This window comes from Onychomys torridus, chromosome 7 (assembly GCF_903995425.1).
Source record: "Onychomys torridus chromosome 7, mOncTor1.1, whole genome shotgun sequence".
NCBI classification, from domain to species: Eukaryota; Metazoa; Chordata; class Mammalia; order Rodentia; family Cricetidae; genus Onychomys; species Onychomys torridus.
This window is the reverse complement of record NC_050449.1, coordinates 17,023,703-17,037,649: the sequence shown is the minus strand read 5'-3', so window position 1 is coordinate 17,037,649 and position 13,947 is coordinate 17,023,703. Positions and strand designations below refer to the sequence as shown.

Here is a 13,947-nt window from a genome sequence, read left to right as displayed (position 1 = left end):
GTAGTGGGGTAGGGGGCTTCCCTGAAGAGGCGGCTTTTGCTCGTGCCAGAGTGACAAAGAGAATCGATTCCTGTATGGGAGGACGGCTATGTGTTCCTGAACAGGACCTGGCCCCATTGAGTGCAGGGACATCCGGGGGAAGAAGGCGCCACCACCAGGTGGTGCGCGAGCCCTGTGGACCCGGAGTGGTTGCCACCACGTGACCCAAGGGAGCACCGCCACAAGCTCTGGCACGTGCCCCTGGGAGCCCTGCAGCACCACGAGCAGATTGGTCCCGATGGTGTGGCAACAAGACTCAATTTCCGCTTGGGACTCGGGACTGCATCAGCGTGGTGTACAACTGCGGGGCTGGTCTAAGTGCTCCGGGAGCCCCTTCCCTTTACTGGTGCAATAGGAGCTGGCAGTTTCCATGGGAACCGCTGAGGGGGCCTTTGCCCCGGGAAGTAGCTTAGCAGCAGACACTGACTCCCAGCCCAAGGGAACGCGGGGGCAGGGCGGGGGGTTGTGGGCCATCGTTTGTGGTTGGGGGGGTCCTGCGACGGCAGACGAGTAGCTCCACAAACCCCAGAGGAGCCACTGGGGAACCTGCTCTGCCACCGCCCCTTCTGTGTGGGCCACTCTGATTGGCCCGCCCTCTCCAGCACGGCAGCACCTTCGGCCTGTGCGCTCTCATTGGCTCAATCTCCAGGGCATCTTGCAATTGGGTCTCTCGAGAGCCATTCCTGATTGGTTAAATCAGGCTGACTCGCACTCTTCACGAGCCGGGTCGTGAAGGTGTACAAGAATAAGAATAGGCCGTGGAGATGGCTCATGCGTAAAGGCGGCTGCCTCTCAAGACTGGCGACCTGAGTTCGATTCCTGGGACCCACATGGTGGAAGACGAGACCTGAATCCTGAAAGATGTCCTCTGACCTACACACACACACACACACACACACACAATGTTAAATTTGTTTAAAAAACAAAAAGGATGAGGGTAGGCTGGGGACAGTGACTCTCGGGTTGGAGGATCTGGGCTGCGGCCAGGGCTGCTTTTCCGCCTTGTCAGACCGCTGTCTGTAGTGCTGAAGCCTTGCCCAAACCCTGCCCCAGGAAATGCAGCAAACATAAAGGAGGCGTTGCCCTCCAGCATCCTAAAAGGGGGCTTGCTTCCACAAGACCAATCACACTTCCAGAAAGCCAGAGTTAGCCAGTGGGCCTGCCAAGCCTTGCTGGTCTCCCAGGGTGCATGACTCTAATAGGGATCGTCTAGAACCCTTAGCACAAACCTCTTCACCTGCTTGGGAGCAGCGTGGCGTCTCCCTGCCAAGGAGGGTGCCAGTGCCCACGTTCTGGACCCTAGAGTGATTGGTGCACTCAAAACTCACAAGGTCTGGTTTCCTTCCACGGTCGATATAGTAAGACCACCCTAACTGCTACATCACTTCTACTTTTCCTTCTTCCCTTCCTTCCTTCCTTCCTTCCTTCCTTCCTTCCTTCCTTCTTTTTCCTGTTGCTGTTCTTAGTCGGTTTTTGTTGTTCGATTTTAAGAAAAATCTCTGTAGCTCAGTTTGGCCTGGAATTCACTATGTAGCTGATGATGACCTTGAACTTATGGCCCTTTGCCTCAGCATCTCAAGTGTTAGGATTCCAGGCTTTCAGCATCATGCCAAGTTTACGTGGTGCGAGGATGGACCCCAGGCTTCATACTAGTAACAGAACCATATCCCCAGCCCACTTTTTAATAATATTAAATGAATTAATATTATTTAATAATAATTATTGTTACTATTAGTGTGTGTGTGTATGTATGTGTGTGCATACCACGGGCGTGTGTGTGTGTGTGTGTGTGTGTGTAGGTCAGAGGACAACTTTGTGGAGTTGGCTCTCTCCTTCCACCTTTAAATGAGTTCTAGGGATCAAACTCAGGTTGCCACCCAGCATAGTGGCAATGATTTTAATCCCAGCACTTGAGAGAAGCAGATGGATCTCCCAGTTTGAGACCACCCTGAGTTCGAGCAAGTTCCAGGACTGCCCGGAATAAACATAAAAACCCTCAGATTTCCAGGCCTGCGTGGCGAGAGTCTTTTCCTGCTGAGCTATCTCTCCTTTTGTTTTGGTTTATTTTGTTTTGTTTTGTTGAGAAAAGGTCTCATGTACCCCAGGCTGGGCTTGAACTCCTGTTCCCCTTGACTCTCCAACCTCCCAAAGCTGGTCTTACAAGCACGTGCCATTGTGCCCACTTTATTTTTTTTTCTTTCTGTTTTCTTGTCTGTTTCCTTCACTTTTTAAAAAGACAAGCTCTTCCTAAGAGGTACAGAACAGCCTGGAACTTGCTATGTAACCCAGATCAGCTTAGAGTCTTGCGTAGCCCATGCTATCCTCAAACTACCAAGGATCCTCCAGGCTCACCACCCAGTATTATTTCTAATATCAGCAGAGGTCATGTGGACGAAATCTATTCACCTCGGACCTAGCAGCACGGGTCTGGGTCTTTGTCCCTTAACAACCTTCCGGTTGTGTTTGGGTCACGGAAAGCTGTCTTTACTCCTTCAGAGTTAGGTCCTGGACCGAAGAGGGAACCAGAACGGTGTCAAGACAGGACTCAGGGTCCACAGGCATCAGGGAGCCAAAATCCGGGGCCTCAGCATATTCTTTCTCGGCATTCAGAGTCCGCCGGCACGCACTCGCTTCCACCTGCCGCGCCGTCGGGAGCCGGGAGGAGGCGGGGACCCGCCGCCCCAGCCAATGAGCGACGCCGGCGCTGGCAGCTGCCGCTATAAAGGGCTGGGGGCGGCGGCGGTGCGACCCAGAGCGCGGAGCGCGCAGCGCGGGCCGGAGGGAGGGAGGGAGGGCGGGCGAGAGGCAAGGACCCAACACCCGGCACCCGGCACCGGACAGGCCGGACCGAGGGCCCGCCGCAGAAGGTAGAGCTGCCGAGATCTTAGTAGGGAAGGGCGACCTCTCCGGGCCCCGCGGGGCCGCGCACTGGGCGTCCTCCACCGCGCGCCCGCTCCCTCCATCCACCTGCCGCCGGGGACCCGGCCGTCGGCGCGCGCATCCCCAGGCTCGGGTCCGTTCCCGGCCCTCGAGGGCGCCGCCGCCTCCATCTCCGCCTCTGCAGCGTCCGCAGCCGCAGACGCCCGGGCGGGACCCCGGCGTGAGCACCGGGCGCCCCCCCAGGAGTGCACGACCCCCGGAGCCGCCCTCGATACGGACCGCGCCCACCGGGCACACAAGAATGGTCACTGTAGGTACTCCCTTGTCGCTGCGAGACGAACACGGGAGGGAGGGGCTGAGTCTGGCTCCACGGAGACGCGGTGGGGGGGGTAGGACCAGGCCTAGCTAGGCCCGGGTGGGGGGGTAGGACCGCGCCTCGGGCCTGAGAGTGGGTACAGCCGCATCCGGAGTTCTGGGGGAGCAGAGCCTGGTCTGAGAGGGTTGGCCAGCCGGGCTGTGTGCGGGGTGCCCTCGGCTACCCCGGGGTCTGGATGGCCCCTCTCTGGAAGGCTGTGGGGGAGGGGCCGCGGCGGCGGCGGCGGATGTTTCCAGCATCCCAGGCCCAGACCCGCAGGCCGCCCAGGAGGACGCGGGCCGCGATGGCCTTCTGTTGGTCCGGGCAGAGGCCACAGGGCATTCTCTGAGAGCTTTTTGTGGGGGATGGAGAGGCGGGGTGGCATCGGATCGCGCTACCCCGGGCCCCGGCCGCGCCCGAGAGGCGAACATCTTCGTCCTCGAACCCCGTCGACCTTGCGGCAAGCGGGGAGGGGAGAGGAGGGGGCGCCCCGAGGCCTCGCTGCCACCACCGTGGTCCCTTTGTCTCTCCGCCCTTCTTCGCGGGCCGTGGCCTCGCGCGGGGCCTTGGGGCTGGGGGGGGGGCGGAAGGGGGGGTTCTCGTTCTCCAGCCGTTGCCTCCAGGTGAGGGGGTGAGGGGCTGCAGCAGCATCCCATCGGGCCTTCTGCACGCGCCCTCCCCGGGCCAGGGCTCCGGGCCTTCGGGGTGACCTTGAACGCGCCCGCAACTCTCGCCGCTCGGCCGGCGCGCGTTCGCTTTCAGCAGCCTCAGAGCTGGTCAGCTCCCGAACTCGCGGCCCCGCCCGGTGTGCCACGCCCTGCCGGGCCACGCCCATCCAGGCCCCGCCCCGAGGCCCCCAGGACCTGGCCTGGAGCGAGCCCTCGGACCTCCACCCGGCAACCCGGGCGTGTCCCGGGGCGGGGCTGGCCAGTGCTCACCGCACCCTGGCTCCACCCCCGCCTCCCTGAGCGACTAGCTCCCCGCGCCGCCGCGCGTCCTTTGTCTGGTCCCCGCGCCCAGCCTACCTTTTCTGCTCTTCGGAGATCTCTCCCTGCGTGTCTCTGCACACCAAGTGTTGTTCCCGGCCTCTTTTTCGAGTCGTAGCTAGTACAGTGGGGGACTGGAAGCTCAGTAGTCTATTCTGGGCCTCCTCTCTCTTGGGCCCGGGACCAGCCCACCTGGCTCAAGAAAGGACCTTCTTCTCCTTGACGCCTTCCCAAGACCGGCTCATCGTGCTGTGTGACCTCAGGCTGGTTCCTTACCATCTCTGGGCCTCAAGGTGCTCATTCAGGTCTGAGAACAGGAGTGTGGCCTCCTGGGGACTCTCAGAACCCCCATAACAATATAGCACCTCCCCAGATTTCCCCTCCTCTGTTGTTCTGCTTGAAAAGAATGCGCAAAAGAGAAGAGGGTGTGGTCAGAGGTTACAGCAGGGCCGGGAGCCCCGGGGGCCCTGGAATTCCCATGGGTGGTGGCGGGGGATGGGGGGGGACACTCAAGAAGGAGGAAGTGAGGGGGATGGAGACAGTGAGGGGCCCTAGCAGAAGCAGAGGAAAAGGGTTCAGGAATTGGAGGCTCAGTCTGCACCACGTGGTGGTCCGGCTTGCCTGCATAGATAGCCAGCCACTCAGTGGCTATTGTCACTGTGACTGGGGCCCAGAGGCCCAGCTGGAGGCCAAGGGGGTCTTTGGAGCTAGTGGCTTTAGGTGTGTTCTTGACAAATCCTTCCTCAGCTGTGTGTGGTGGGGGTGAAGGGGTGCAGTGGCAGGGAGAGAGTGAGAAACAGACCCACAGGAGCCAGCGAGGGAGAGAAGTCAGGCTCAGTCAGTTTGGGCCGGTCCTCAAGGTCCTTCTGATTGCTATGGTGCCACCAACCCAGGCTACACAGTTACCACGGGACAGGCTGGGTGTGGCGTCTGCCAATCCGATCCCCATTATCGGCTTAGGCGGCTCAGCAGGTTCAGCTGTGAAAGGAACACCAGGCCCTGCCTGGCTAAGCTGAGGCAGGGAGGAGGGAGATGAGCAGGCTGGCAGCAAACTCCCCAGAACTAGCTCACCCTGGCACCCCCTGATGTGATGGGTGGGCAGCGGGTAGGTAACTCCGCAGACTCCCGGGTCAGTAAATCAGGGGTCAGTTGCTGACTGAAGCTGGGCATGGAGCTGGCAATGGCTCAGCTGGTGATTGCCACCGTTTGTGCCTCCCTGAGTCCCATCCCTAGGACACACGTGGTGGAAGGAAAGAACCAACGCTTCAGAGTTGTCCTCTGACCCCCACAGGAGCAGCGGCCCACAGGAGCGCACACATGCATACACTCACAGGCCTGAATAGTGCTGGGAGTCTGAAAACATGTTGCTGGGCATGGTGGTACAGGCCTTTTAATCCCAACACTCAGGAGGCCAAGGCATGTGGATCTCTGTGAGTTCGACACCAGCCTGGTCTACGTAGTGAGTTCCAGGACAATGGGGCTACATAATGAGACCCTGTCTCAAAACAAACAAAACAAAAATCCAGACTCCAGGTGCTCAGTGCCTGACATGGGGGGGCGGGGGAGCTCCAAAAACTAGGATATGAGTGCCTGGCATGTGCAATGTGTTATGTTCCAAAGTAATATCTGGAGCAGCGTAGTAGACAGAGGCACTCGGCATTGCTTTGCTCTTTGCATGTTTGGTTGTCCTTTTTTTTTTTTTTTTTTTTTTTTGAGCTGAGGATCGAACCCAGGGCCTTGTGCTTGCTAGGCAAGTGCTCTACCACTGAGCTAAATCTGAGCTAAATCCCCAACCCCTGGTTGTTTTTTTATTCAGTTTTGTTTCTAAGATAGGTTTGATTCTGCATCAAGTTCCAAGCTTCCAAGAATTACAGCTGTGGGCTAGCATGCCCGTCTTGGTGTGTTAGTTTTGTTTTGTGGTGTTCATTTGTGTAGTGCTGGGGCTGGAACCCAGGGCCTTGTACATGTTAAGCAAGTGCTTGGCCATAGAGTTATGGCGCTGTGGCTGCTGTTGTTATTATTGGCCTTTCGTTCTTTGGTCCTAGATGTGAATTTTTACTACACTTTTAAATTTGTTGGTTTTTTTTTTTTTGTGTGTGTGTGTGTGTGTGTGTGTGTGTGTGTGTGTGTGTAGGTCAGAGGACCACTTGCAGGATTTGGCTCTCTCTTTCCACCATGTGGATTCAGGACTCAAACTCAGGCATGGTTGCCTGCGTCTTTATCTGATGAGCTCTGGGTTTGTTTCTCATGAAGAAGCTAGGGATTGGGCTTGGTGGCAGAGTGTCTGTCTAGTATGAACGAGGCCTGAGTTCAGTTCCAGTACAAAAGACAAAACAAGGATAGGATGGCAAGGTCTCAAAACACAGGGTATGCTAGCAATGTAGTATTAATATTAGGGAACCTGAATCAGGCGTGGGGCAGTGCACGCCTTTGATCCTGGGACTCGGAAGGCAGAGGCAGGCTCATCTCTGAGAGACTGTTTCGAAAAAGAAAGGAAGATAAAGGAAGGAAACCAGCGAGGGAGGAACGGAGAGAAAGCAAATATTCGGGAACCTAAATGTAGGCCTTGCAGGTTCACTGCCCGACAGCTGTGCCCATGGCAGACATTACGAATACACCCAGGATTTAGTCCGTGCAGGGCATGTTCCTTAGAGACCGGATATGTCTTTGGAATACTCCGAGCAGACCTGCAGGCAACCACTCTCAGCTGACAGGCGGCCAGAGTTGACCCTCTGAGGCACCCTTCCCTCACCCTACTGCACTCAAGATGCCGGGGCCACTGAGTTACACCCAGCAGTGTCAACCTTTTAGAAAACTGAAAGGCAGCTGGGCCTGATGGTGCCCAACTGCCTCTACAGCTACAGGGGAGGTGACCAAGGATCTTGTAAGCCAAGAATTCAGGAGCCACCCCAAGGGCAGGGTATGAGGCTCAGCTGGGAGAATGCTTCTTGGCATGCGACAAAGCCTGGAATGGATTCCCAGCTCCACTCAAACCAGGCATGCTAACACAGGCCTGTAAAACCCAGTTTGTGAAGGGTGGAGGCTCAGAAGTTCAAGGTCAGGGACCAGGAGAAAGCTCAGCAAGCAGAGGGAGGCACGTACCATCAAGTCCAACAACCTGAATTCAATACCTGGGACCCCAAGGCAAAAGGAGAGAACCCCTCCTAAAAGTTGTGTGAAGTCAGTACTCCCCATGGCAGGACGCTTGTAAACAACACTGCTGAGGCAGGGGCATGGCCCCCACAGACCTGCTTTCCACTTCTTACAACTAAGCCCACAGCAGACCTTACTGATCTCAGAATGCTTTCCAGCTGCCCAACATGGGGCTTTCTGTTCTCCTTCAGGCTGCTGGACCCATAATCTGAGGTTCAGCAGTGTGGACTGGAGTCCCAGAAACTTTAGGTAGCGGATCTAAGAATGCACAGCTAGGCAATGTGACCTGGAACCAGTCGTGTATGGTTGGCAGAGATCAGCAATTCCCTCACCTACCACTCTTAAAAAGTTAACTCTGTGTGCGTGCGCGCGCGTGTGTGTATGTGTGGTGTAATGGGCATGCATGTGCTGCAGAAAATGTCTGTGAAGATAAGAGAACAACTTTGTGGGTCTGTCCTTTCACCTTTACATGAAAGCCTGGGTTAAACTCAGGTCCTAAGACCTCGGCACCCCCATCAGTTTGTTTTCTTAAGATTTATTTATAGTGTGTGTGTGTGTGTGTGTGTGTGTGTGTGTGTGTGTGTGACTGTATGCATTTTTGTGTACACACCTGGTGCTTGGTGGGGGTCCAGAGGCCAGAAGAAGGCAATGGACACACAGACAGGAGAGCTCCAGTTGTGAGCTGTCTGTGGAACCAAACTAACTGCTGAGCAGCCTTGCCCTTCAGCCACTATCTTTATGGCGCACAATATGGGCTTTAGTTTTGGAGACAAGGTTTCACTTTGTAGTATTGGTTGGCCTGGAATTTGGCATGTAGATCAGGCTGGCTTCAAGCTCACAGAGATTCACCTGCTTCTGCTTGCCTAGTTCTGGAGTTAAAAATATATGCCACCATGCCCAGCATGTTTGGGGGTGGGGTGGGGTGGTAGGGCTTTGCTGTGTCTGCCATACTGGCGTGAAGTCACCATGTAGCCCAGGCTGGCCTCAGACTCTGAAGGGCTGGGATTACATGTGTGAGCCACAATGCGTAGCTCAGGCATGCATTTCTATTTCATTTATTTAATGTGAGGGGAATTGGGGGGTGTTTGCATGCACCCCCACCCCCACCCCCCATGTGCCTGCCCCAGTACACATGTGGAGCATGTCCAAGGACCGCTTGAAACAGTTGGTTCCTCTATGAAGGTCCCAGGGAAGGAACTGAGGTTTTCAGGCTCATGGAAGGTGTCCTTACCTCAAAATAAAAAGGAAGCCCCAGTTTCCTCTATAACTGACCAGGGTGAGTGTGAGCCTCTGGCTAGCAAGCATATATACCACTGGGGGCTGGGTCACTGAAATCACAGAGCCCTCAGGGATTGCTGCTCCAAGGTGTCTTGCTGGTCCCCAGTTTTAGGTATTTTGTTTGTTTGTTTGTTTGTTTGTTTTTTACAACAGGGTCTCATTAAATAGCCCTGGCTGGCCTGGAACTCACTCTGTAGACCAGACTGGTCTCAAATTCACAGAAATCCACCTGCCTCTGCCTCCCAAGTGCTGGGATTAAAGGTACTTGCCACCATGCCCAGTTTATTTTATTTTATTTTATTTTTTTGAGACAGGCTCTCTTAATCCAGGCTAGTCTTGAATTGGTTTATGCTGCTAAGGATGGCCTTGAACTTCTGATCCTCTGTCTTCAGTGCTTTGATATCCGGCATGTGCCACCATCCTCCAATCTCTGTGGTTTGGGGTACACAACTCACTCCGTAACCCAGGCTGGCCTTGAGCTGTAGTGGTGATCATTGCCTAGCTTCCTCAGTACAAGGCTTCAGGAATTATAGGCATAAGCCAACACACCAGAATATTATTTCAAAAATCTCCCTCTTTTTTTTCAGTCCTAGGTACTGAACCCACTGCCTCACACGGTAGGCAAGCACTGTACTGTGAACTAAATCCCCAGTCACGCTTTGTTAATTTTTAAACACACACACATTGCCCTTCCTTCCTTCCTTCTTTCCTTCCTTCCTTTCATTTTTTTTAACATTTACTTGGTATGGATGTGCATTAGTGTGAGTGTGGAAAGGTCAGCTTCCAGGAGTTGGTTCTCTCGTATCTTGTGGGCCCTGGGATTGAACTCAGGTTGTCAGGCTCGGCAGCAAGCACCTTTACTTACTGAACCATCTTGCTACCACTGCACAAAAGAGCTGGAGGCAGTGCTGGTTCTTCACCTTCCAGTGAGCGCAGCAGACACCAAGAGATCCAGCACTCTACCAGCTGAACTGAGCCCTGGCTTTCCAAGGTCCTCAACTCAGCCCTTCAGAGTCACCACCAACTGCTTTGGTTTTTTCTTTTCTTTTTACCTGTATGGGTGTATTGCATCATGTGAGTTCAGTACCTAGAAGCCTGAAGAAGGTGTCAGATCCCCAGGACTAGAGTTACAGATGATTGTGAGACACCATGTGGGTGCTGGGAATCAAACCGGGGTCCTGTGGAAGAGCAGCCATCTTAACTGTTAAGCCATCTCCCCAGCCCCAACTGTTGTGATTTTGCTGCAAGGCAAAAAACGGAGTCTCAAAAATATAAGGGGCATATTCAAAGACATCAACATGTCAAAGCCATGCAACCTTAGTGCCTGTCATCTCTCCTAGAGAATGCTAATGTGTTCTTCAGTGAGGAGAGGCGTGCATTTGAGGACCTACTGCCAAGCACCGACTGTGGTGTGTGTGACAGCGCATTCCTTATGGTCTCTAAGCCTTAGACGCCTCACCTAGCCTAGCAGAATTAGCTCCTGTCTTCTAAGTTTATCGATTTGCAGCTGGTGGGGTGGCCACAAGGAGCTGGGAAGCTGGCCCAACACAAAATCATAACCCTGTCTAAAACAGGAAGTTCTGCCTGACATGCGGCACACACCATAATCCTAGAACTGAGGAGGCAGAGGCAGGTGGATCTCTGAGTTCAAGGGCGTCCTTGGTCATCATTTTGAGATCCTGCCTCCAAATAAGCATGGAATTTTGGGGGACACATTTTGTTAAAGATTATGTGGTTCTCCAATATGAACTTTGTAGACAACAACATCATATCCCAGTGTCAAAAGCTTGGATATACCAGTTAATATCAAGCTGAATTATACTCTTGAACATAAAGGTAAGAATTGCTGAGCAGGGGCTGGAGATTTAGCTCAGTGGTAGAGCACTTGCCTAGCAAGCGCAAGGCCCTGGGTTCAGTCCTCAGCTCTGGAAAAAAAAAAAAAGAATTGCTGAGCAGAGGGGGCGCTGAGGGAGCAACACTTGCTTGGCAGAGTAAGGCTCTGGGTTCAATTCCCAGATCCCAGTGAACAGAAAAAAATCAGCCAACTAAATTAAGCAATGCAAACAAATGCAATTAAAATATGCATGACCAGGCTGGTAAAGTGGTTCAAGCAGGTTCAAGCCAAGCATGACAACCTGAGTTCAGTCCCCAGTACCCACATGGTGAAGGGAAGAACCAGCTCCCACATGAGTTATGTGTACATGCACCTACACATATATACAAATAAGTAAATAAAATTAAAAATAAAACATAGTTAAAAGAATGTTTGAGATAGGGTCTTACTATGTAACCATGGCTGCCTTGGAACTCTCTTTGTAGACCAGGATGGCCCAGAACTCAGAGATCCATTTGCTTCTGCCTCCTGAATTCTGGGATTAAACGTTTGCACCATCATACTCAGTCCAAAATTTCATAAAATACATGTTTAAAAGTCTGCTTAGCCAGGTTTGTTTGCCTAGGATGCTTGGTTTGATACTGGAAAACCAATTAACATAATCCGTAGCAATAATGTATTAAATATAAAAGTCATTCCTTATGCTGGGCATGGTGGTCCAGGCTTAGAATCATAGCACAAGGGGACCAAAGCAGGAAGATCACAAGTTCATTGTTACCCCTGCACTCAGGAGATGGAGACATCAACATCAGGAGTTCAAGGTCACCCTCACCTGTATACTGAGCTCCAGGCCAGTCTAAGCTACTTAAAACCCTGTCACTAGCACAGAAGATCTAGGTCCACATGGGGGCGCATACCTTTTTGTGTTTGTTTGTTTGGTTGGTTGGTTTGGTTTTTGTTTGTTCGTTTGTTTTTTAAACGTGGTTTCTCTGTGTAGCCCTGGCTGTCCTGGACCTCTTTACCAGGCTGGTTGAGAACCCAGGGATCTGTCTGCCTCTGCTTCTCAAATGTTGGGTTTAAAGACGCATCATTCCCAGCTTGCTGCTCACCTTTAATTCCACTGCTTGTGGAGGCAGAAGCAGATGGATCTCTGTGAGTTTGAAGCCAGCCTGGTCTACTCTGTGTAGAGTTCCAGGCTGATTCCTGATCAGAGATACACAGTGAGACCCTGTATGGAAAAGAGAGAGACAGAGACAGACAGATGTACACAGAGAGACAAAGACCGGGAAGGGGGTGGTGAGGTGCCTGAGAGATGCCGGTTGGGGCGGGGGCAGAGTTCCCAGCACCCATGTCTCACACCCATTTCCGCCCGCTTCCAACTCCACCTCCAGGAGATCTGATGCCTCTGACCCCTGCTGGCATCTACACTCACATACCCACACACAGACACATAATTAAAAAGAATAAAAATAAATCTAAACAGTTCCATACCATCTAGGGCTACACAGAAAAGCACTATCTCAAAAAGCCACCTTCCCCCTAAAAGTTACTTTAATAGATACAGAAAATATTTCAATAAAATTCAACATTTTCAAAACCTGATAGAACAGGCATTGCAGAGCACAGTTATGATCCCAGCTACTTGAGAGTTCTGGGTTTGCGAGTTTGAGGACTATCTGGACAGCTAAACAAGACCATCTCAGAAGCTGGGGGACGGTTTGGGACACAGCTCAGAAGTGCTTGCCTAGTGTGCACAAAACACCAAATTCTATCCATAGCATTATACGTGTAAACCCAGTGTGGTGATGTCAGCCCCAAATCCCAGCACTCGGCTTCACAAGTTCAAGGTCATCCTGGGCTACTTTGGGCTATATGAAACCGTGGCTCAAAAAGAAAATAAAATGGCTAGAGAAATAACAGTGTGGTGTACTCATCCGGCATGTATAAGAACTCCCGTTCAGTCCCTTCTGGAGGACAAATTTAGATCAAAATAAAATACTGCTTTTTTTTAACTACCAGAGATCAAACGGAGAGTTGCTCACGTCAGACTCTACTCCTGAGTTACAGCTACAGCTCAAGCTCCTGGAGAAAATATTCTGGGTTTTTCTTTTCTTTGTTTAAAATTTACTATTGGGGGGGGGTCATAGGACGTCTTTTAGGACTTGATTCTCTGCTTCCAGTGTGGGATCTGAGGGTAAGACTCAGGCTGTCGGGGTTTTTTGTTTGTTTGTTTGGTTTTGGTTTTGGTTTTTCGAGACAGGGTTTCTCTGTAGCTTTGGAACCTGTCCTGAAGTAGGTGGAGTAGCTCTGTAGCCCAGGCTGGCCTCGAACTCACAGAGATCCGCCTGCCTCTGCCTCCTGAGTGCTGGGATTAAAGAAGGTGCCGCCGCTGCCGCCGCCACCACCACCACCACCACCACATACAAAATAACCTTAGCTGGGTAAAGCTCATGTAGAAAAAAAAATCTCTCAATTGCATTTTTAAGTTGTTTAGTGTTTATTTATTATATGTGTGAGCACGTGTGTGCCATGGTGCACACGTGGAGGAGGTAAAAAGGCAAATTGCAGGAATGGATTTTCTTTCTACCATGTGAGTCCTGGGGGACTGAAGTCAGGCTCTTAGGCTTGGCGCCAAGCACCTCTGTCTGCTGAACTGTCTTGCCAGCCCTAGGGGAGAATATCTGTAGCTACGGTGATTATGGAGCTGTTATTTATTATGGAGCATTAATTGTTTGGAGCTTTTGAAAACATGTATGTATTCTGTACTTATGTGTATGTGTGTGTGCCTGTGTGAGTTTAGGTGTACCCAAATGTGCAGGAGTCCCTAGAATCCAAAAGAGGGTGTCAAGATTCCTTGGAGCTGGAGTTGCAAATAGTTGTGAGCTGCCTGGTGGGTACTGGGAATTGAACCCGGATCTTTGCAGAGCAGCCACTGCTCTTAGCCACTGATCCATCTCTCCAGCTCCCTGGTTTTGGCTTTTTGATACAGTGTCTGGTTAGCTCAAATTGGCCTTGAGTTCATGGGCTTCCTGCCTCAGTCTCCTAGGTGCTGGAGTTACACACATGCATGTGTGCCACCCTCCCCAGCTTTCTCTTTCTTTACTTTGGGAGCCAGAGTCTCACTGCGAAGCCCTGGCATCCACAATGACGCTGAACTCACAGAGATCCTCCTGCCTCTGCCTTCCCAGTGCTGGGATTAAAGGTGTGCGCCACCACCGCCCGGCTGTTTTAAGCATTTCTTTAACACCAGGAATAAGGGCCCTTGCAATAAGCTCCCAGTGTCCACAAAAAAAAAAAAAAAAAAAAGTGGCAGATATAGTCTATAAATTAAGAAATAAAAATGCCATATTCTTTGCAGATGTTTTATGTTTTATTTTAAAAAAAAGAGAGAGAGAGAAGAAAGTAAGTCAAACGAAACAGCT

General features: G+C 52.2%; 1 protein-coding gene across 1 annotated transcript in view; it reads left to right on the top strand.

Moving 5' to 3' along the window:
- The window catches only part of Elavl3 (ELAV like RNA binding protein 3), a 36,741-nt gene that overhangs the window by 515 nt on the left and 22,279 nt on the right, over positions 1–13,947 (top strand). Inside the window, exons 2-5 of the mRNA XM_036192445.1 lie at positions 105–280; positions 2,542–2,813; positions 2,881–3,104; positions 3,145–3,229. Of these exons, the coding sequence (XP_036048338.1) occupies positions 105–280; positions 2,542–2,813; positions 2,881–3,104; positions 3,145–3,229 (757 nt within the window). The remainder of the gene's footprint in view (positions 1–104; positions 281–2,541; positions 2,814–2,880; positions 3,105–3,144; positions 3,230–13,947) is intronic.